The 19,238-nt window shown below is 32.1% G+C and overlaps 1 protein-coding gene across 1 annotated transcript in view; it reads right to left on the reverse strand.

Moving 5' to 3' along the window:
• Positions 1-7,435, reverse strand: part of LOC129220699 (alkaline phosphatase, tissue-nonspecific isozyme-like) — a 146,612-nt gene extending 139,177 nt beyond the window's left edge. The window contains exon 1 of the mRNA XM_054855129.1: positions 7,360-7,435. Coding sequence (XP_054711104.1) covers positions 7,360-7,435 — 76 coding nt within the window. The remainder of the gene's footprint in view (positions 1-7,359) is intronic.
• Between the last annotated feature and the right edge of the window lie 11,803 nt (positions 7,436-19,238).

Raw genomic sequence — 19,238 nt, forward strand, 5'->3', positions numbered from 1 at the left:
ATTTTTATATTTAAATAAATTAACTTTTTTGAGTTGAAAAATATCATTTGCTTAATAGTTACTATCCGCCTTTGGCGACTAGATAGTTCACATATTTTCACACTCCGCTTTCTGGGCCTTTCATCTTTTTACGCAAGAGTACTATCTTTGTCATCTGCTTAAATAAGTTTGGCTGCGATATGAAAATTAATTCTACGAAAATCTACATCGCTCTACAAAAATATCGCTCTAGGTCCATCTAACCTATCTCTATATTTCTTTAATTTATCGATATTTATCAATCAATGTCTTTCTATATAACTGTGCCTATCTCTTCCTCTATCTTTAGCTACTTATCTTCGCCTATCTCAAACTATATCTACTTATATAAATTCAAAGTACAAAAATTATTTTCTGCATATATTTCTACAACTATCAATCGTATCTTGCTCGTATGATTAACTCGTGCTTGGGAGGAGAGACAAGAGTTATTTCCTATCGTTTGCTTTGAAACAACTAAAATTTAGAGACTTAGCTAGAGAGGAGAAGGAAAAAAGTTCCCGATCCTATTGCTTTCCTTTACAGTTTTCGATGTTCTAATAATTTATTTATTAGGGTGGTTCAAAAATACACGAAAAAAAAAAGTTTCTCCTAGATAACAGGACATCCCTCAATATTTTTCGACTTGTGGATAGTAATATACTGGGAGAATTTTAGCTTCCTCTTTCAACTGAAAGAGGGTGCTCATCCCCCTCACTGAACTGAAAAAACAATGCTACATATCATATTATACACAAGTAATATGCATTTACATTGTAATAAAATAATTATTTACAAAAAACAGATGGGAAAATTAAATGTTTCTAAATTTGTGACATTTTCTATGCTACGGTTAATGCTAAACTGAGGGGTCACTGAGCACCCTCTTAAAATTTGAGCAAGAAGCTAACACTTTTACAGAATAATACTAAGTCTAAAAAAATAGGACTCTAGCTGAAAAAAAGTTTTTTGAACCACCCTAGTGTTTTAGGACTTAAAATTTAATTATTCCCAGGGAAATGTTTCAGAAACCCTCCTTGAATCATCCAAGGTCGTCTAAAATTCCGTTTTTTGACGATTAACTTTCAAAAAAAAGTAACAGAGAAAATCCCTAAACACCATTCATTCCCATAACAATACGTGAAAATGTCTACAAGGACTTAAATTTTGTCAAATGTCCGTGGGAAGGCCTCGAAACCTCTTTTGCTCTAACATCACCAAATATTGTCTAAATTTTCCTTTTTGGAGTTTTAATTTCGAAAAGTTCCAGTGAAGAAGTTTTGAATCCCATTTCTACTCCAAGCGTCATCAAAAAGGATTTACACTTGCGTTTTAGAAACTTCAATTCTGAAACATTCTCCGATGTTTTGGGAAGCAGGGGTAATTAGAAAAAATATCATACTAGAATAGTTAAATTTAATTTCTTCATCGTCTGAAATATGTTTATTTATAAAAAAATATCCTGATTTTTTTTTTCGAGTGTATCTGTGAGTCTTCCTAACTTCACTATTACAAACAATCTACCCTCGAACCAGGTATAGTTAGGTTAGTAATTTTTCAAGTATCATGATTAGCTAGGTTGCGTAATTTTACTATTTTATTGGCGGATAATTAGCGGAGATATTAATTAATTAGTTGCTTCTTTGTACTAAGAATAGTTGACTTGTAACTCCGAAATCAAAGTACATGTAAGTATTATTGAATGTTTAATCCTTAACACGTTGCATGTTTCCAATTGTGTAGCAGAGAAAAAAATATACGGTGGTCTTCTTTTTTTAATCAAAATTCATTTTCTTAATCTTTTTATTTGTATATTTATTTATTTACATATTTATTTATTTGGCTTTTCCACAGTTTATTTATCCATTACGCTATGAAAACGTTCATTACAAAAAATACTTCAATAATTCATTAAATCTAATTTGTATTAGTAAACCTAGACTGCATTTATGTTTAAAGCATGATAAATCAGCTGCCAGCAAAATCTGTCCAAAAGCCAACATTTTTTCCCCCCATTTTTCTGAAGCACTCTACATTTTTCCCTTTTTTTATTCCCTCCCAGTGACCAGCATATTGTTTTAAAATTCGCACACGAATGCTGTTATTGAGCACTGATGTCATATTTCAACTGGAATAACGATTATGTGATCTTTATGGCTAAAAAATATTTCTTTCCCCTAAACATTACAGTGACTTTGAGAGGCAGAGCAATGCGAATTCCTGTAAGCTTTTGATCGGAAATTGCAATAAAATGATATGTCCGGAAATAACATAATTGAGCTATGATTTTGAAACGTATCTAGAATAGAGGAATGAATTTTGAATATAAATAGATGGGCATAAGATGACATTAATGCGTGATGTACTGAGATATAGCTAGGGTTTGTGTCAAGAAGCAAAAATATATCCTTGTTTTTTTTTTTTTTTTTAAATAGTAAAATATATACGAAAACAATAAAAACCATAATAGTCGTCAATTCCATTAAAAAATTGAACTATTTATGGATCTCATGATGGATGGTAGGGAAAGAAGAGATGTGCACTAGTTTGGTTTTTAGCTGTTTTTTTTTACATTTTAAATTTAAAAAAAAAGCAAAATATTGAATTGTAATTAATCAAAAATTCAAATCGCTTTTAGTCGTAATTTCCACAATGCTAAATTTTCTTCTGTAACTTTATCTTTACTAATAATAAAGCTGAAAGTCTGAGAGAGAGAGAGAGAGATTCTGGATATATCTGGATCTCTGTCTCTCTGGATATCTGGATGTCTGTTACGCGCATAACGCCTAGACCGTTCTGCCGATTTTCATAAAAATTGGCACAAAATTAGTTCATAGCATAGGGGTGAGCACCTTGAAACGATTTTTCAAAAATTCTATTTTGTTCTTGTCCTATTCCAATTGTAAGCCCATTTTACAGAGCGAATTATCATAACACGGACGAGTAAATTATCATAATGTGGACGAGCAAATTACCATAACGTAAGCGAGCAAATTAACATAGCCATATAGGAAAAAAAAATTTCATCCATTATTTGTAAATATACAATCGAACTAAATGACCTTTTAATATTCTACTACGGGCAAAGCCGTGCTGGTACCGTTAGTTTGAAATACAGTGCGTGAAAGTACTCTTGACTTAACTTTTTAAGCTCATTTCAGATTTTCAGTTAAAATAAGTTAACTATTGCTAAAATATGTATTTAATAAGTGAATGAGTTGATTTAAGAAGCATGTTTGGTAAAATCAGGAGGATTGTCTAATGAAAATCAGTTTTGTTTCTACTGGAAGGATCAACGACTTGCTGTGTAATTTTGCTTTTTTTTTTTGCAACGTCAATGGAAAAAGCAAATACATGTTGTTCCACAAAGCAAAATGACATATCCAATGCACTTGCTTCTTCTTTATGTGATAAGACGGGGTCACATAGCCATCGATGTCGAAGGCCTCGTAAATCTAGTCAACGACCATTTTATTCTTTTTTTAATTGAGAAGAGTGAGACACCGTTTATAGCCCTGTCAGATAGTACTGAAATATGACAAGAGCGACAAGATTTTCATCAATACATTTGCACAGTTGGGACATTTTTACGTATATCTATGCACTTTATTCAGGCAATTTTACTTTGGCTTTAATTTTTATATTTTTAAATATTAGGAACCATTGAGCCATTAAACGAAAAGGTCAACCCTTTGTCCGGCACATGACGGTTCATATATTTCATTAAAAAGTAATTATTTTATAGGGTGATGATGAATTTTTTTACTTAAGGAATCACACAATATGAAGCGTCACGTGCGAGACATAATGACCGTTTTCCGTGGAATGGCCCCATTACGTATCATTATTTAAACTACAGTATAACTTCAATTTAACGAAACCCGATTTAAGGATTTCTTCGATTTAGTGATACATTTCACTGGTCCGGATCTGACTGCATTGAATGTCAATGCTTCTCAATTTAACGATATCCTTGAATTAACGATAACTTTCTCCAGTCCCTTGACAATCGTTGAATCAAGGTTATGCTGCATTAAACTGTAGTTAGTCGCAAGGCTGGCCACTAGAAGCTATGCTTTTATTGAATGTCGTAATCTTATTGGTTGAAATTGACGAAACTAAATCCTTAAATTTAACTGCATTAATTGACGGATACGGAAGTTCCCTAACTGGAACTCCTGTTTCCCATTCAGGTTTTAAAAAAATTAATCAAGACACGGATAGGAAAAATTCAGTCTAAGCTTTTCGCAGTCTGGTGTTTGAACGTTAGACCTATGGTTGAGAATCCCGGCACTATTACAGCGATTAACTTGATTATAATGTGAGCCGTTGAAAGCAAAAGTCGTATAAGACAACAAGATTTTGAGTAATTAGCAGCTATTTTAGCACAAAACACTCCCGTTGCTCTGTTTTTACAATTTCTATCTATTAGAAAATGGTTGAACTTCTTACATCACTTCCGTATGCAATAGAATGAGGTTAAAAATAATTTCTGATGATGTAAATACAAGTTACAAGAAAATTGACTTGCACCACTTAAGCTCTCAACGGCTTATATGTTTGTTCACAGTTCTCAAAATAATATTTTTATTGTTGAAACGTTATTATTTTGTTATTATTATTATTATTATTATTATTATTATTATTATTATTAGAGTGCTTCTTAGAAAAAATATTTTCTTTTTTTTTCGGTCAGCAGCCAATTGTTTGCGGGTACATTAGTTATTTTGATCAAATAGCGTCTTATTTAAGCTGTAATCACAAAAAAATTTTCTTGCAATTAAATACCAAATGGTAAAAAAATATTTTTTTTTCGACTTTATTAGCCATTTTAAACTAATCGAAAAAAAAAGGATTTTTTCCCCATTTCTCAAGTTTGAATACTTTCCGTCAAAAATAAAGTGGTTATATTAGGGGTTCCCAGAGGAGTGCCACGGAAAAACTCAAATTCTTTAAGGCGTGCCGTGAATGGAAAAAGTTTGGAAACACCTGGGTTATACAATAAGCTAGTGCGATACATACGATACAGTAAATAACGCTACAATGTGTAATTACCTTTTTTTTTTCTGAAACATTAACTATTGTTCTTTAAAAAGATAATGAAAAAAAAGGAACAATATCTACGGTACTGATTAGGTACTTTGTGGGGAATAATTATACAGTAATTAAACAGAGAATATGGAGTGAGTATATAATGAGTGAAATAAATAAGTACTTACTAGTTTCCTCTTTTAAATTAGTAGGGAGACGGCACCAGTAACAGACAAGGGTCCAGTAACAGACAGTCGTAAGTATGGATTTGAATAAACTAAACTTTCATATTCGATATACTTTCATATTCGTTTGTATTCATATATACAAACAGTGGCTCAAGGAACATCCGTAATACATTATGCGGCAGACCTTTTGAAGACGCTATCCTAATGGCCCATTTTTTCTTTCTTATGAAATGTGCGGAGTCTTTTCGAACGGAGCCATTCAATGTAGTTTAAACCTGGATCGATCAGTTTTTCGACCACTAAGAAAAATTGCTGCAATCAAGTTAAAAAAAAAACTACAAACAAATCCTCAGTCTGCCTGTTGATTTTGGTTAGATTTATTAAACTTTTTTCAGTTCCACCGGGTATGCAGATAAACATTAATTTGCGTTTTGATATCTTAGATGAGTCGCTGATCGATTACTAGTTTAATTGCCTGATTGGAAACGTACTCATTCCGTAGGTTGTAATCATGTAATAATCTTGTCCGGAACATATAAACATACGAAATAAATCATCTCTCTTTATAATATTAGTATTGATAAAAAAAACCTAAAAGAATAGCCCGAAATGCATACAAAATTACAGCTTTTAGAATCACGGGTTAATATCATCTATCTGCACTAATTGAATTCAAAAATTAATTTACTCGATGCGAATCCCAATATAATTTATTTGAATAAATTTTGATGCATTAACATTCTGCAAGTTTAAATGTTTCGCGATGTCCATGACTAATAAAATGCTATTTACCTTATCCTCTGCAGCCTGATATACAAGTGTAGGTTATGGCGATTCTTATGCCCTCATTGTTATTTTTTTCACTGGTTTCTATTCCTTAGCATTCAGTTCATAAAGAATCTTCAACTATTTTATTAATGCAAGTGCGAGACAATCCGCACTTGTGTTTACGTATATAAAAATAGATCAATACTAAACATAAACTGGTAGCGAAAACAAACTATTGGTTTTAAAAAAAGTATAAGTACATATATACATAATTTATAGCCTATGTCACTCAGTAAGAATGCATCTTTCATATAGTGAAAGAAGTTTTCAAATAGCTGCGATGGTTCTAGAGATTACCTCGAACACATAAACACACAAAAATCCTCCCTCTCTCTTTATACTATTAGTATAGATATTGCTGTGCAAAATTTAAATGATTTAAAAAACAAAGGGGTTAATCATTTGCAAAATTTTCGAAAAATGAAACTTCCAGTATTACAGCTGTTTTACACATAACATGATAAATTTATGTGAATAGTTAGAAGCAAGCTCACTACACAGAGCTTGTTTATGTTCTAAAACCGAAAAAAAGGTAGAATTATTTAATAAAACCTATAAAATATGCAAAATTTGAAGAAAAAAGTTTTAAATTTCAAAAGCATAAAGTGAAGAGCAGGGAAAATTACAGCAATAGAACTTAGTACATTTATGAATGGGCAAAGTACATATCTGCATGGATTTTTCATTAAGCTAAAAAAAAAAAAAAGAAGAATCGATATAATTAAAAAAACTTTCCTCAAATCCGTAAATCATAACACAAAAAAGCAGGAAACGAAATGTTGCCAGAATAAAATAAAGTCACTTTGTTTCATGTTTCGATTTTCATCCATTTTGGATAATTCCAAGCTATGATTTAAAAACCGTGCGTAAAGAAATACTTTTTTTCACTTGTAAGTTACATATATAAAATTCAAAAAACAAAATACAGTACGCATGATATTTGAATTATTCCCCACATTATCGCTATTGTGTAATAACTAATAAATTTTGAATTTACCAAACTATTGTAATTTGTCGTTTTGATCCCAGATAAAGGAATCTCGCACTTATTAGAATATTTTTTGTGGCAAATTGGCTATCTCATTAAGCTGACTCGACTGTACCTATATTCCACTCGATGTGTTTATTTAAATCCAAAAATATAATGTATGGGAAATATAAAAACGTTTGAATCAATATAAACCATCAATTTGTTTTTAAACTGATGGATTTGTGTTTAAACATGACACAGGAGAAAAATGAAAACAAGTAACGGTGCCTATGATACTAATGTGTAAAGAAAAAAAAATCTGACCTTGTCCTCTGCTTTGTTGAAATCCACTCAAGAAGAACAACAGCACAACACTCGACCACGTGGAAAAGAACTCCATCGGTAGCATCCCTTTCAAAGCTTTAACAACTGATCGTTTTTCATAAGTTCCAAAAAATAAATAAATAAAATTATGTCTCGTAGAATAATATTACGAAAGGAAACTTCGAAAGACTCATAATAATAATCTGTCAACACGTTTCATGACAGTTCTAGTAAACTTTCAACGAATCGCCTGCCGTGATTCGCCAGATGAGCGGGAAGATGGGTCCGTATCCTCCTTTAGAAAGCAATGATCTTGGGAGAATGTTTTGGTTGGAGGTAGCGAAGGAAGCAATGAGGCTGGCGGTGTTCGAGCAATCGCCAATATCGCCAAATGAAAAAAAGCTTTTCTGATTAAAGGTTTCCTGCGCAAATTTATATAATTCTACGGGAATATTTAACGAGTTTTTTTTTTTTTTTTCATTTTCACTAACTACTTTACAAATTTTTGTAACCGCATTCGATAGTACGACGCTATACATAGTGCCGGCAAAAAAAAAATCTTTACATTTGTTTGACAATTAAAAACTTTACATGCAAACCTCTTTTTTGATTTTACTTACCATGCTTCCTAATGAGTTGGTCGAATACTGAATCATCGGTTGGATTGTGGCCGAATATTCGGTATTGGGCCAATTCAAAAGAGAGAATGCCAAGTAAAATCATGACAAGGAAAAGTTATGTAAAGTTTTTAATTGCCAATAAAATGTAAAGATTTTTTTGCCGGCACTGTAATAATTGATTTTTAAGAAGAATAAGAAAGTGAATATTTATATTTTTACCTTAATTGAGTGCATTGGAAAAGATTTCTAACTTTTCAAATTATTAAATGTTAGACAACATAACTTATAAAGTTACAGCAATTCATTGTTAAACATTTTATTTCTTACAAACCTTGTTGTCTCTTTTTTGTGGTGCATAGTTAGTTTCTTTTAATGTAGTATCACAGTTAAGTGGAATTTTATGAACAATATACAACTAATAAGACTCTAAATTGATAAAGATAGTGCGTATGACCAAATTTCTAACTTTTCGAATAGAGAAAAAAAAATGTCAAGCTGTTTTCTTTAAGGAAATTACGAGTAAAACTGAAAAACTATAATAATTGATTTCCAAAGAGAACAAGAAAGTGAATATTTAAATTAAGTGCATTAAAATGAATTTCTAGTTGAAAAATATTAAATGTTAGACAAATTATGTAATCAAGTTACAGCAACTCATTGTTAAACATATTATTTTTTACAAGTCTTGTTTTCACCTTTTTGTAGTGTATAGTTAATTTTTTTACAAGTACATACTTGTATTAGTTTACTAGTATCACACATGTAACCAAAATCGCAAACTTTTTAAATGGAGAAAAAAAAATTACTAAGCTGTTTTCTGTAAGGAAAACATGATTAAAAATAAAGTGCAAATAGAAGCAATATTTTGCGGGCCGTTTACAATATATTGGAGGAATTGTAAAGGTAGTATTTTACTGCAAATTACGTTAAATATGGAATTCATTTTTAGATTCTATACTCTATTTATTTTGCGGATTTCATTTCTGAGCAATCAAAATTGTTAATTGATCACTAATGACCCAACGCTTGACGTTTATTTTAAAAACCTATTATTTTTGCTATTAGTAGATCGTGATCACGTGAAACATTGCGTCGTGGAAAAAAAAAATTCATTATTTGGAATTTTGTATTATCCTATATTTTTTTTCCATGCATCAATCCTTGCCTTCAATCTTCGAGTTGAACCGAACCATTGCTTCGGTCACTCGTCTGGTGTGTGCTAATTTTATATTAGCTACCAGTTTGTTTGGCACTCTTGGCTTCCTTAAGAGGTTTTCCATCTTCAGCTCAGTCACTTTCCTATGACAGGGTGATAAGTGTTAATAAGCACGAAACTGCAGTCCTCGGCTGGAAATGACTGAGCTGGCGGTGTATTTCATGTATCAATATAGTGTTTATTTTTATTGATAAATAGCATGCAATTAATAAAATTCTAAACAGATAAAGATAATTAGTATGACCGAAATCACAATCTTGTCAAATATTGAAAAAAAGAAGCATCAATCTGCTTTCTATAAAAAAAACAATACGAGAAAGATTATAGTGTAAATAGAAGAAATATTCCTTACAGCAGTATATGATTTTATCATTAGTACTATTAGTATCGGTATTAGTGTTAACTGTATGATTACTATGATCAGTAGTAGCAGGAGTATCAGTTGTAATAGTAGTAGTAGCAACAGCAGAAGCAGCAGTAATATCAGCAGCAGTAGGAATAGTAGTATATTATTGTATGCATAATATTATTTTATTATTATTATTTTATTTCATTTTATTTTATTTGTTATTATTAGCCGTAGTAGTACTATTACACATATTATTTCAGACGATTAATCTTCGTTTTTCATTCTTTCTTTTTTTTACTTCCCTTTTTGACGATTTCTTTTGGACTGAATATTGGTACGTTACTATTTTATCATTTAGCTTTAATCGCTTGGATACAATAATTATGCATATCACTCTTTAACTTATGAGTTTCGTAAGCAGAAGATATTCAAATGAGTTCATTTACAGTATGTTTTTATCTCCGTTTGGTCTCTACTATAATAAGCAAGTTTTTTTACCTCTTTATAGCAATAAAATTTTTAACCGTATCTTTTACGCAATTTAACACATTTATTACTGCATAGATCATTTATTATTTTTATCATTGCTTCACGTAACATGGTATATCTTTTAGAAAAATACGATGCACTAGTTTTCTGCTTGTATGATGTTTTATCTAACTAAAGCACCTAAAACGAAAGACTGTAATTTCTTCAAAATTATGACTTTTAGATACACGTACACAGAGTAATGACGCCTGACTTCAAAGCTTCATTGCGAAATATTTAATTTATCAGAGACAAACTCAAATTATTATTATTAGTATCGATGCGACTACTTTTCTATTAGTCAAGATACGAAATGAATATAACAACCAAGAATATTCTACATCAGATAATATTTTCTTTCTCTTCTCTGTAACTGAAACATCACTAATTTTTTTCGTCTGAAGACTAGAGTGATCTAAGTAGATTTGTCATTTTCTACTTTTTATTTATTTTCACAGAAATGTTTTAAAAATCCCTCGTGATTTTAATAGTTTCAAATGTTTTGTAACTATTTCAATGGATAAAACTCCTTTCAAGCCATATAGAAAATATTTGAGCATCTAGACAAAGTCTTAAAATCTGTATGTCTCTACAATCATCGTCACACTTCATTTAATCTCAATTTTAAATTTCTTTAGACTTATGTCTCAGTTTAGTCACTAACATGTTTGAAAGCATATTTTAAAATTTATTTCATAGATTTTATTTGTCAAAAAACTTTACAGAACTATATAGATTCCAAACAGTAATTAATGTTCAAATGAAAGTTAGTTTTCACAAAGAAAAGGAAAGAAAAAAGAAAAAGCATGGGGAAATAAAAGCTGAGTCTAATCTATTTAACACCAGAGACCCCTATTCACATTCACGAAATAAATACATTCTATTTTCAAATGTTCACTAATATCTAACGGTGTTTTCACAAAACTTTCAATTAAACTCAAAATAAATTAAAAGCTGAAGTTAATAAGATGGAATAAGTTGTTCCATTTAAACCAAATAATTTAAACGGAACTACTAATCAAGCACAAAAAAAAAAAAAAAAAAAAAAAAAAAAAAACAAAGTCGAAGGAAGTACAAAATATAGATTTTCTTACCTTAAATAAATTAAAGAATTGAACACAACAGGCTTCCCAATCACAGATGAAAAATGCTGACGTTATTGCTTTATAATTAAAGTCATAAATAAAAAAAAATCGCATCACAACTCATTTGTTATGTTTTTTTTTAAGTGTTATAATTCCCTTAATCTTGTCTACTTACAATGTTGAATAAGGTGATTTATTTATTTTATGCATCGTCTGCAGAAATGTAAACTATAACAACTAAAACGTTTGGTACTGACCATAGACTAATAATTCACAACTGCAGAGCTCGAATACGCTACCTTGCAGTGATTAACAGTACTGCCGAAAAAGGTAAAACATTCCATTCCACGTGTTTTCTTTGAGGTAAATTACAGGCTTCGGACAGTTTGTTGTGTAATGTAATTTTAGAAGAACAGAAAAGAAAGCTTCCCATAAACACGATGAAAAAGTACCGTCATTCACAAAGCGTCAAAGCAAGTTATAAGTTACGGCATTTGTTTGTTTTACCTTTTTCGTCCGCCATCAGACTGTGGCTGCAGCGCCCCTATTTTTCATTAGAGTTGTAAATAAGAGTAGACCGAGCTTTCCCAGACTTGCTGATGAAAATATTGGTTCATGGATACATCATGTGGCTAGTGGGAGGTTTGGCGAAAACTTTGGCAGCATGGTTGCTAGATGGCAACATTATCTATAGTTTGGCACTCGACATGTATTTTAAGACGTAATGCGTTTTCATTATAATTGTTTTTCCAGGTGCAGAGATTGAACTGTTTTTCTTTTAGTTATGCATTATTTTGACATCAGTAATTAGTTTTTGATCACAGTTTTCAGTAACTTTTATTTCATTTGGAACTGCTACGTCAGCGTTGGCGTGAACGTAATGGCGTTAACGTTAACGCAAAAATGTACTAATCGGTATCTTAAATTGAAATTGTAGGTAAAAATCTTACCGTTTGTCGATTCTTTGTGGGCGCTTGCATCTTTAATTACTTAGAGAGTTATTGAAATTGAATAAAGAAAATGCACAATACTATCTAAACGAAAAACTCACTATATTAACAAAATATTTACAACTTAGAATAACAAATTTACAAATCGGACTCTATAAAAGATCATCCTTCCGTGTTCCATCAATTCTATTTATTTTATTTCTCGCGGGCGTTGATCATCTGCTACGATCAACGTCCGCTGTTGCTAGGATGTCCACTAGTCACATGATTTGGTTTATGAGCAGCAAAAGGGTTGCCATAATTCCGTCTATTCTTATTATTTGTCTATGGTACTGACTTAATTATAGTCTGCTTTAGGAGACTAGTTGAAAAATCTGAAAAGTTATTGTATTCATTTCATCGTCAGTTTAAATCATAAATTTAGAAACCGTTTTTCCTTTTGTTTTTGCCTTGCATCCAAGTCCATAATAGAAACAAATAGTTATTTTTAAAGGAACCGCCATATTTTGTCAGTTAGATACTTTCGACTTAGCGTACCGTCAATGAGTACGTACAACTTATCATTGCTATTGTAGTAAATGCTTTCTGGGTATTTTGCTATTGCAAATCTTGATTCGGAAAGAAAAAAAAAGTATAAGTTATTTACATTCACGCTGACTTTACAGCCCGAATATCCCATCCAGAGATGCAGTTTCGTCTTTGCTTAGACTCATCAGTCTGGAATAGGGAATAACCGAGCTGGAGGTAGATGTCAAATCAATGAAGTTGAGAGTGCCAACAAACTGGTAGATCAAGTAAATTTATCTCACGAGCGAGAGTTTGGAGACATAATGCATTTCAACTCATAAACTAACTCGTAAATTGCATGTAGTTCTGCATTAGCCCTGCCTAAGCATTGGTAACTTAACGTTCAATTTTAAAGATAGTTTTTGCTGCTATTTTTATAAATTTGATTTACTCAATTATCAACAACTTAACTGCTTAACTTACATTTCAATTACGTGCTTACGAGGCAGATGTTGCATTGGACAGGTCATTTCCAACTTAAGTGATGTGGTCCTGATTTTACCTTTTTCAGCAGCCATTTTCCATAGACTGCAGCACCTCCTACAGTTCGTTTGAATTGCGAACCTCTCAAAGGCTATTTTGTTATGACACTGCGCAAGCGTCACTTTGGGAGGAACTATGAGCTAAATGACAAGAAGTTGAATTAGAGTAGACCGGGGCAAGTTTACGAGGATTTTTTTCAATTAATTTTCTAATTTTTATGTTTTAACTTAGGAAATTTTAGATATGGCGATTTTATAAAACTGCTAATGGAGTCAAAATTGGTACATTCAGTTGTTGCTCAGTTTGTGTTTTTAACCGTTAAAAAAAATATTTTTGAATCCAAGTCGGTTGCGTAAACTTGCCCCGGACACTAGGCCCATTTACGTATATTTATTATGAAAATTTACGTCGTTCTGTTAGTGTTTTGAACATAATGTCTTGCCACCGTTAAAATAAAGCAAATTTTATAGACTGAATAGTGTATAAAGTAAAAGCTGGACGGACATGAAGACGTCAATACATGATTGTAACCTATAAGAGACAAATTTGTAACTCAATTTTTAAAAAAATGACGATTTTCAAAACTAAATAGTCTGAAAATACTAAAAAGTTTTGAGACAGTTAAGAGCGAAAAAAGCATCAGGTAAAGTTTAGAAGTAAGACACCGTAAGATCGTGCGTAAAAGGTGCTCCAACGTCAATGCGTAAACTTGCCCCGTCGCCAAGTTTGGATTTATTTTAAACGTGAAAAAAAATTTAATAACATTTCAGTTCATACAAGTACAATTCTCAAAAAAGGATGAAATTCTGCTAGTTTTTGTATGTTTCTTTTTTCTTAACTCAGTATTATTTATTCACAGTAAGATTCAAACGTTCAACACAAATCTTACTGAACTTGGTAGAAAACAGATTTTAATTCCTGCATGCTAGACCGAAGGTCGACTGATGCTCAAAAACTTGTGAGGATATTTGCTAGGGAGCAACATCAATTTGTTATGACTGTTGGCTCTCCAGTTATAATTCGTTTTGAAAAAAGCGCACTGCGTAAACGTGCCCCGGTCTACCATTCGATATCAACTCAATGGCGCAACAAGGAGCATATTATCATTGCTTAAAAATGGAAAATGCGTTTTTTCATATAACTTAAAAATTGATTCGCTTGCCACAGCTTTGCATAGTTCTTTCGTCTTAAATATTCTATGAAATTAATGTTAGTTTTGATTAATTGTTTTGGAATATTCTTAAACATTCAATGTTTATATAAGGTAGCTAAAAAATAACTATTTTTTCGATGAAATCCCTAAAAGATTTTTCTATAAAAGATACTTTGTTGATTCGTTTAGAACAAGCAGAATTTACATTTTGCTTGCTTAAAAATAAATGCTTTATTTTTCAAACTATCACAATTTTATTTAACAGTGTATTTTATAAAACATAGATAAAAACGAGTACATTTCTTGCTGCATGGAACATTAATTTAATGATATAGGGTTACATATTATGATTTAACTTTTGAACGACACCGACTCCCATTTCGTGGAATTTTAAACCTTCGACTCCCGACTCAGACTCCTTTACGCCCAAAGCAATCCAACTTCGACTCCGCAGCCCTGGTTTCCAGTGCCACCTATCTGGCAATACTGTAAATATGTTATTAAACATGTAGTTTCTTCCAATGAAAAAATAGATGCCTCTGCAGAACAGGCATGTGATAATGCAAGTCGTTTATAAAATTTGATGATCATGTTGTAATTTGTGTGATTCATCAAAACTAGTTTTTGTAATTATTAAATGGTAAGTTTCCTGCTATTGACATTTCAAATATAAGTTGAGACGGACAGGTGTTCAGTGCAGTATTTATTTGTTTAATATTAGGCATGTTTTGATTTTAAAAGTTTAGCACATTTTCTCCAGTGATTGGGGCAGAGGGAAATAGTTTTTTTTTTTATTTATTTATTCTTTCATTCATTTCTGAAATCATTTACGTATTCATTCATCAACTTTTGAATTTATCTACATTTACGTATAAATTCACATATTTTCCTGACCATTCTCTAATTTATTCTCTCATTTATTTCTGATTTAATGAGTAAGTCACTTATTTGTTTATTCTTTCATTGTTTCATTATTTTTATATTATTTTTTTTAAACTAATAGTTTATTTGTTTCTTTATTTGAAATGTTTTCTTATACAATGTACTAGAAAATGTGTCCTTAGAAAACTATTTTAAATGTTACTTGTCATACATGTGGTGCAAAACAGTGGCGGACATTAAGGGGGGAGGGGGCAACCCCCCCCCCCCCCTCTTTTTATCGTTAACAACTTATTTTATTTTTCAATTTAGAAACCACAACTAAAAATTATTTTTAAAAAAAGCAGAAATGTCAAAATTTTTTGAACAGGATTATGTGTTTTACTTTGTATACCTGTTTACGAAACATTATTTAGCACAAGCAGTAACTTTTAGCTTATGTATTCATTGTTTAGATATTAGAAAAATCAATTCTTTTACATAAACAAGCTACTAGTTTAATGAAATTTTTACCATGTGTTTGCGACATCTCAAAATACTTGGGGGTAAATAATGTAAGTCTGATTCATGTCTAAGTGTATCTTGGGCAGTGGCGGATCACCGAATAGGCGCATGAGGCGCTAGCTGGGGCCTCCAGCAAAGCAAGGGGCCTCGGAGCCGCGTCACTTCCTAAAAGATGGAAAGTCAAAATTTTGAGTGGAAAATGCTCAAAACTGCTGGAAATTGACAGTTAGTCATGGATTTTAGGCGCGGGTTGATTGCTCCCTATAGGGCCCCCTGCGTCTAAAGGGGCCCCAGGCTTCAGCTGTCTTCGTTTGAATTTTTCCGTGAAAAAAGCTTTCTTTTGAGAATTTGCCATGGAAAGTCATAATTTTGAGTGGAAAATGCTCAAAACTCATGGAAATTGACAGTTAGTCATGGATTTCAGGCGCGGGTTGATTGCTCTCAATAGGGCCCCCCTGCGTCTGAAGGAGCCCCAGGATTCAGCTGCCTTCGTTTGAATTTTTTTTGGGAGAAAAAACTCTTTTGAGAATTTGCCATGGAAAGTCATAATTTTGAGTGAAAAATGCTCAAAATCCATGGAATTGACAGTTAGTCATGGATTTTAGGCGCGGGCTGATTGCTCCCAATATAGGGCCCCCTGCGTCTAAAGGGGCCCCAGACTTCAGCTGCCTTCGTTTGAATTTTTCTGGGACAAAACCTTTCTTTTGAGAATTTGCCATGGAAAGTCAAAATTTTGAGTGGAAAATGCTCAAAAGTCCTGTAAATTGACAGTTTGTCATGGATTTTAGGCGCGGGCTGGTTGCTCCCAATAGGGCCCCCTGCGTCTAAAGGGCCCCCAGACTTCAGTTGTCTTCGTTTGGATTTTTCTGGAAGAAAAAACTTTTTTCTTTGTGGATATGCCTTGGAAAATCATAATTTTGAGTGGAAAATGCTCAAAACTACTGGAAATTGACAATTAGTCATGTATTTTAGATGCTGGCTGATTGCCCCCAATAATTCCCCCTGCATCTAAAGGGGCCCCAGGCTTCTGGTGGCTTTGTTTAAATTTTTACAGAAGAGAAATTTTGGACATTTTTTTTTTTTTGTATGTGTATAAGGTTTAAAGTTTCAAAATATATATTTGCTTCTTTCCTCCGGAAAACTTCATCTAGCATATTTCGCACTGTACCGTAACTCAGCACTTCTCCTATCTCAGCACTGAGATAGGAGAATTCCCGCTTTTTTCTTCAAGGTCGTATTTTTTCCCTGAGAAAGTGGGGTGTTAGATAAGAAGTAACAAAAGGAAAGGCATTTTTATGGCACTAAGACAGGGGGATTGGGTTGACCTTGGAAAATCGCCGCGAGAACTTTTCTGTCCGGTACATTTCAATCCAATTCAGTAGTTCAGTCAGTGAGTGTTGTCTTGTAAGTGTTCAGAGTCTTGCTAGTTTAATGAAAGAAAAAAGCATTTACAAAAATAAAACAGCCCTGGGATTTTTTAGGTGAGCAATCACACTTTTTTTTCTCTAATGCGTTTTCCTTTTTGGTCATAAGTTTAAAAACGAAATTGTTTCAAAAGAGTCGGGAAAAGTTCTTTTTGAGGCAATGCTCCTACGCAACATTCTTTTTACGATGCTGAATTTTTCCTGCTGCCAAGCAGGGCTGCGGAGTCGGAAGGAAAATGGTTGACTCCGACTCCAAGATTTTGAAACATCAGACTCCGACTGCGGCTTTTTTATTTTTTTAAAATAATCCCCCCTTATGGGAAGGGGGGAAAACTCCTAAATAGAGATTCAAATATTAATTCCTTTTTAATGAAATTTTCGCGTTGTATTTTATTGTAAACCTAAGATGCATACAACGTTAGAAATTCAATATGAAAATCAAATTATCCGATAGGTGCGATTTCTAAAGTAAGATTACTAAAAAGTCCCATTTTTTAAAAAAATGAAAAAGATTAATTTGCTCCCCTTTAATGTTTAACAGATGCTGATCAAATCATGTGCTTTCAATTTTTGAAAGCGCTGAGAAGAGTGAGAGAAAGAGTTTTGAAAGAAAAAAAAACTTTTTTGCTAAGTCAAAAACTTTTTTTGAGAGGTGGCGCCCCTCCCCCTCCCTCCCGGGTGGCACTCATCTGGTAGGTGACACCTCAACTTAATTTCAGAGTTTATAAAAATTGAGATTCTTTAATTCTGAAAAAATTCCCCAATAATAAATCTTAAATTTCATCTTAAAAATTTCAACAAAAATATTGCACTATATTGCGGAGAAAGGTCGTGTACATGTACGTCTGGAGCAAATTTTACACAAAATGCGGCGGTATACAGCTTTGTACGAATAGCTTTAACTAGATACCTACATTTCTTGGCTCAATTTTTAATTTTAATTTTTTAATTGACGGCTTCAGAATGAACCTTAATATGAAGTTTTTAGGATTAATTATAATTATTGAGTGTTATAAGCAATAAATCATATACTAATTTTATTTTGTACTTTTCAGTGTTAACCAAGCTTTCTTAGATAAAATTTTTAGAATTAAAAAAACATTTAGGGGGGGGGGGAGTGTTGTACCTTGGGGCACTGCTAATTTCTAAGAATCTATTTTTAGCAGCCATATTTTTATAATCTCTAATAGTAACCTTTCACCCTAAATGGTGCCATAGTAAAAATCAGCATCAAATGAGTAAAATTGACGATTTTGTGAGAGAAAGCGAATTTCATGACTCAAAAGTAAATATTTTCTTCTTTTTCATTTAATTTTCCGTCTTTGTATTTATTTGTAAATTTAGTCAACTGAATTTTATTCTGTTATAAAAGAGAAGTACTTTCATTATTTTCTCATAAGCAAATTATTTATAGTGCTTCTAGATTGACCATGATTTTGGTTTTCATTAAATTGGTGGTTGTACCTTAGGAAAGCCAAACATTTTGTACCTTAGGACACGTTCCAAGGTACAACATATGCATGATTCTTAATAATTAGGATATGTTTAGGAACATGGAACAATGTTCTAATCTTATATGTAGTCTTTTAAACAACTTTTTCTTTTCTGGTGCAAAATTGGTTCAAGTATAAAAAGGCTGTTTCCTGAATCATGAAGACTTTCCCATAGAACAACAGGATGTGTCCCAAGGTACAATAGGATGTTGAACCTTGGGGTAGCTTGGAAGTTATACTTTAAATGGCTGGCAACATTTTATTTTCAAATTGTCTGAATTAAAAAATATATATTCTATAGAAGTATGTTGGGCTATTTTAATGTGACTTTTAGATTTTAAATTTGATTCAAATAATTGACGTTAAAAATTAAAATATGAAAAGTGTTCCAAGGTACAACATTATCCCCTATATTTTATCGGATCTTTTGTATTTGTGCTTTCGTACCAACACTTTTTTGAATTTACCAAGCACCCTGAAAAGTTTCTCGACTTGCTCAAGCGATACATGCATTCGTTTTACTATTTTATAACAGAGATCGAGGTAAAAAATATATTATTTTTATTTCAAAGTAATTATTTAGAAAATGTTAGGCAACAAAATTGCTTGCTATCAGTTAAATTAAGTT

This window comes from Uloborus diversus, chromosome 4, assembly GCF_026930045.1.
Source record: "Uloborus diversus isolate 005 chromosome 4, Udiv.v.3.1, whole genome shotgun sequence".
NCBI lineage: Eukaryota > Metazoa > Arthropoda > Arachnida > Araneae > Uloboridae > Uloborus > Uloborus diversus.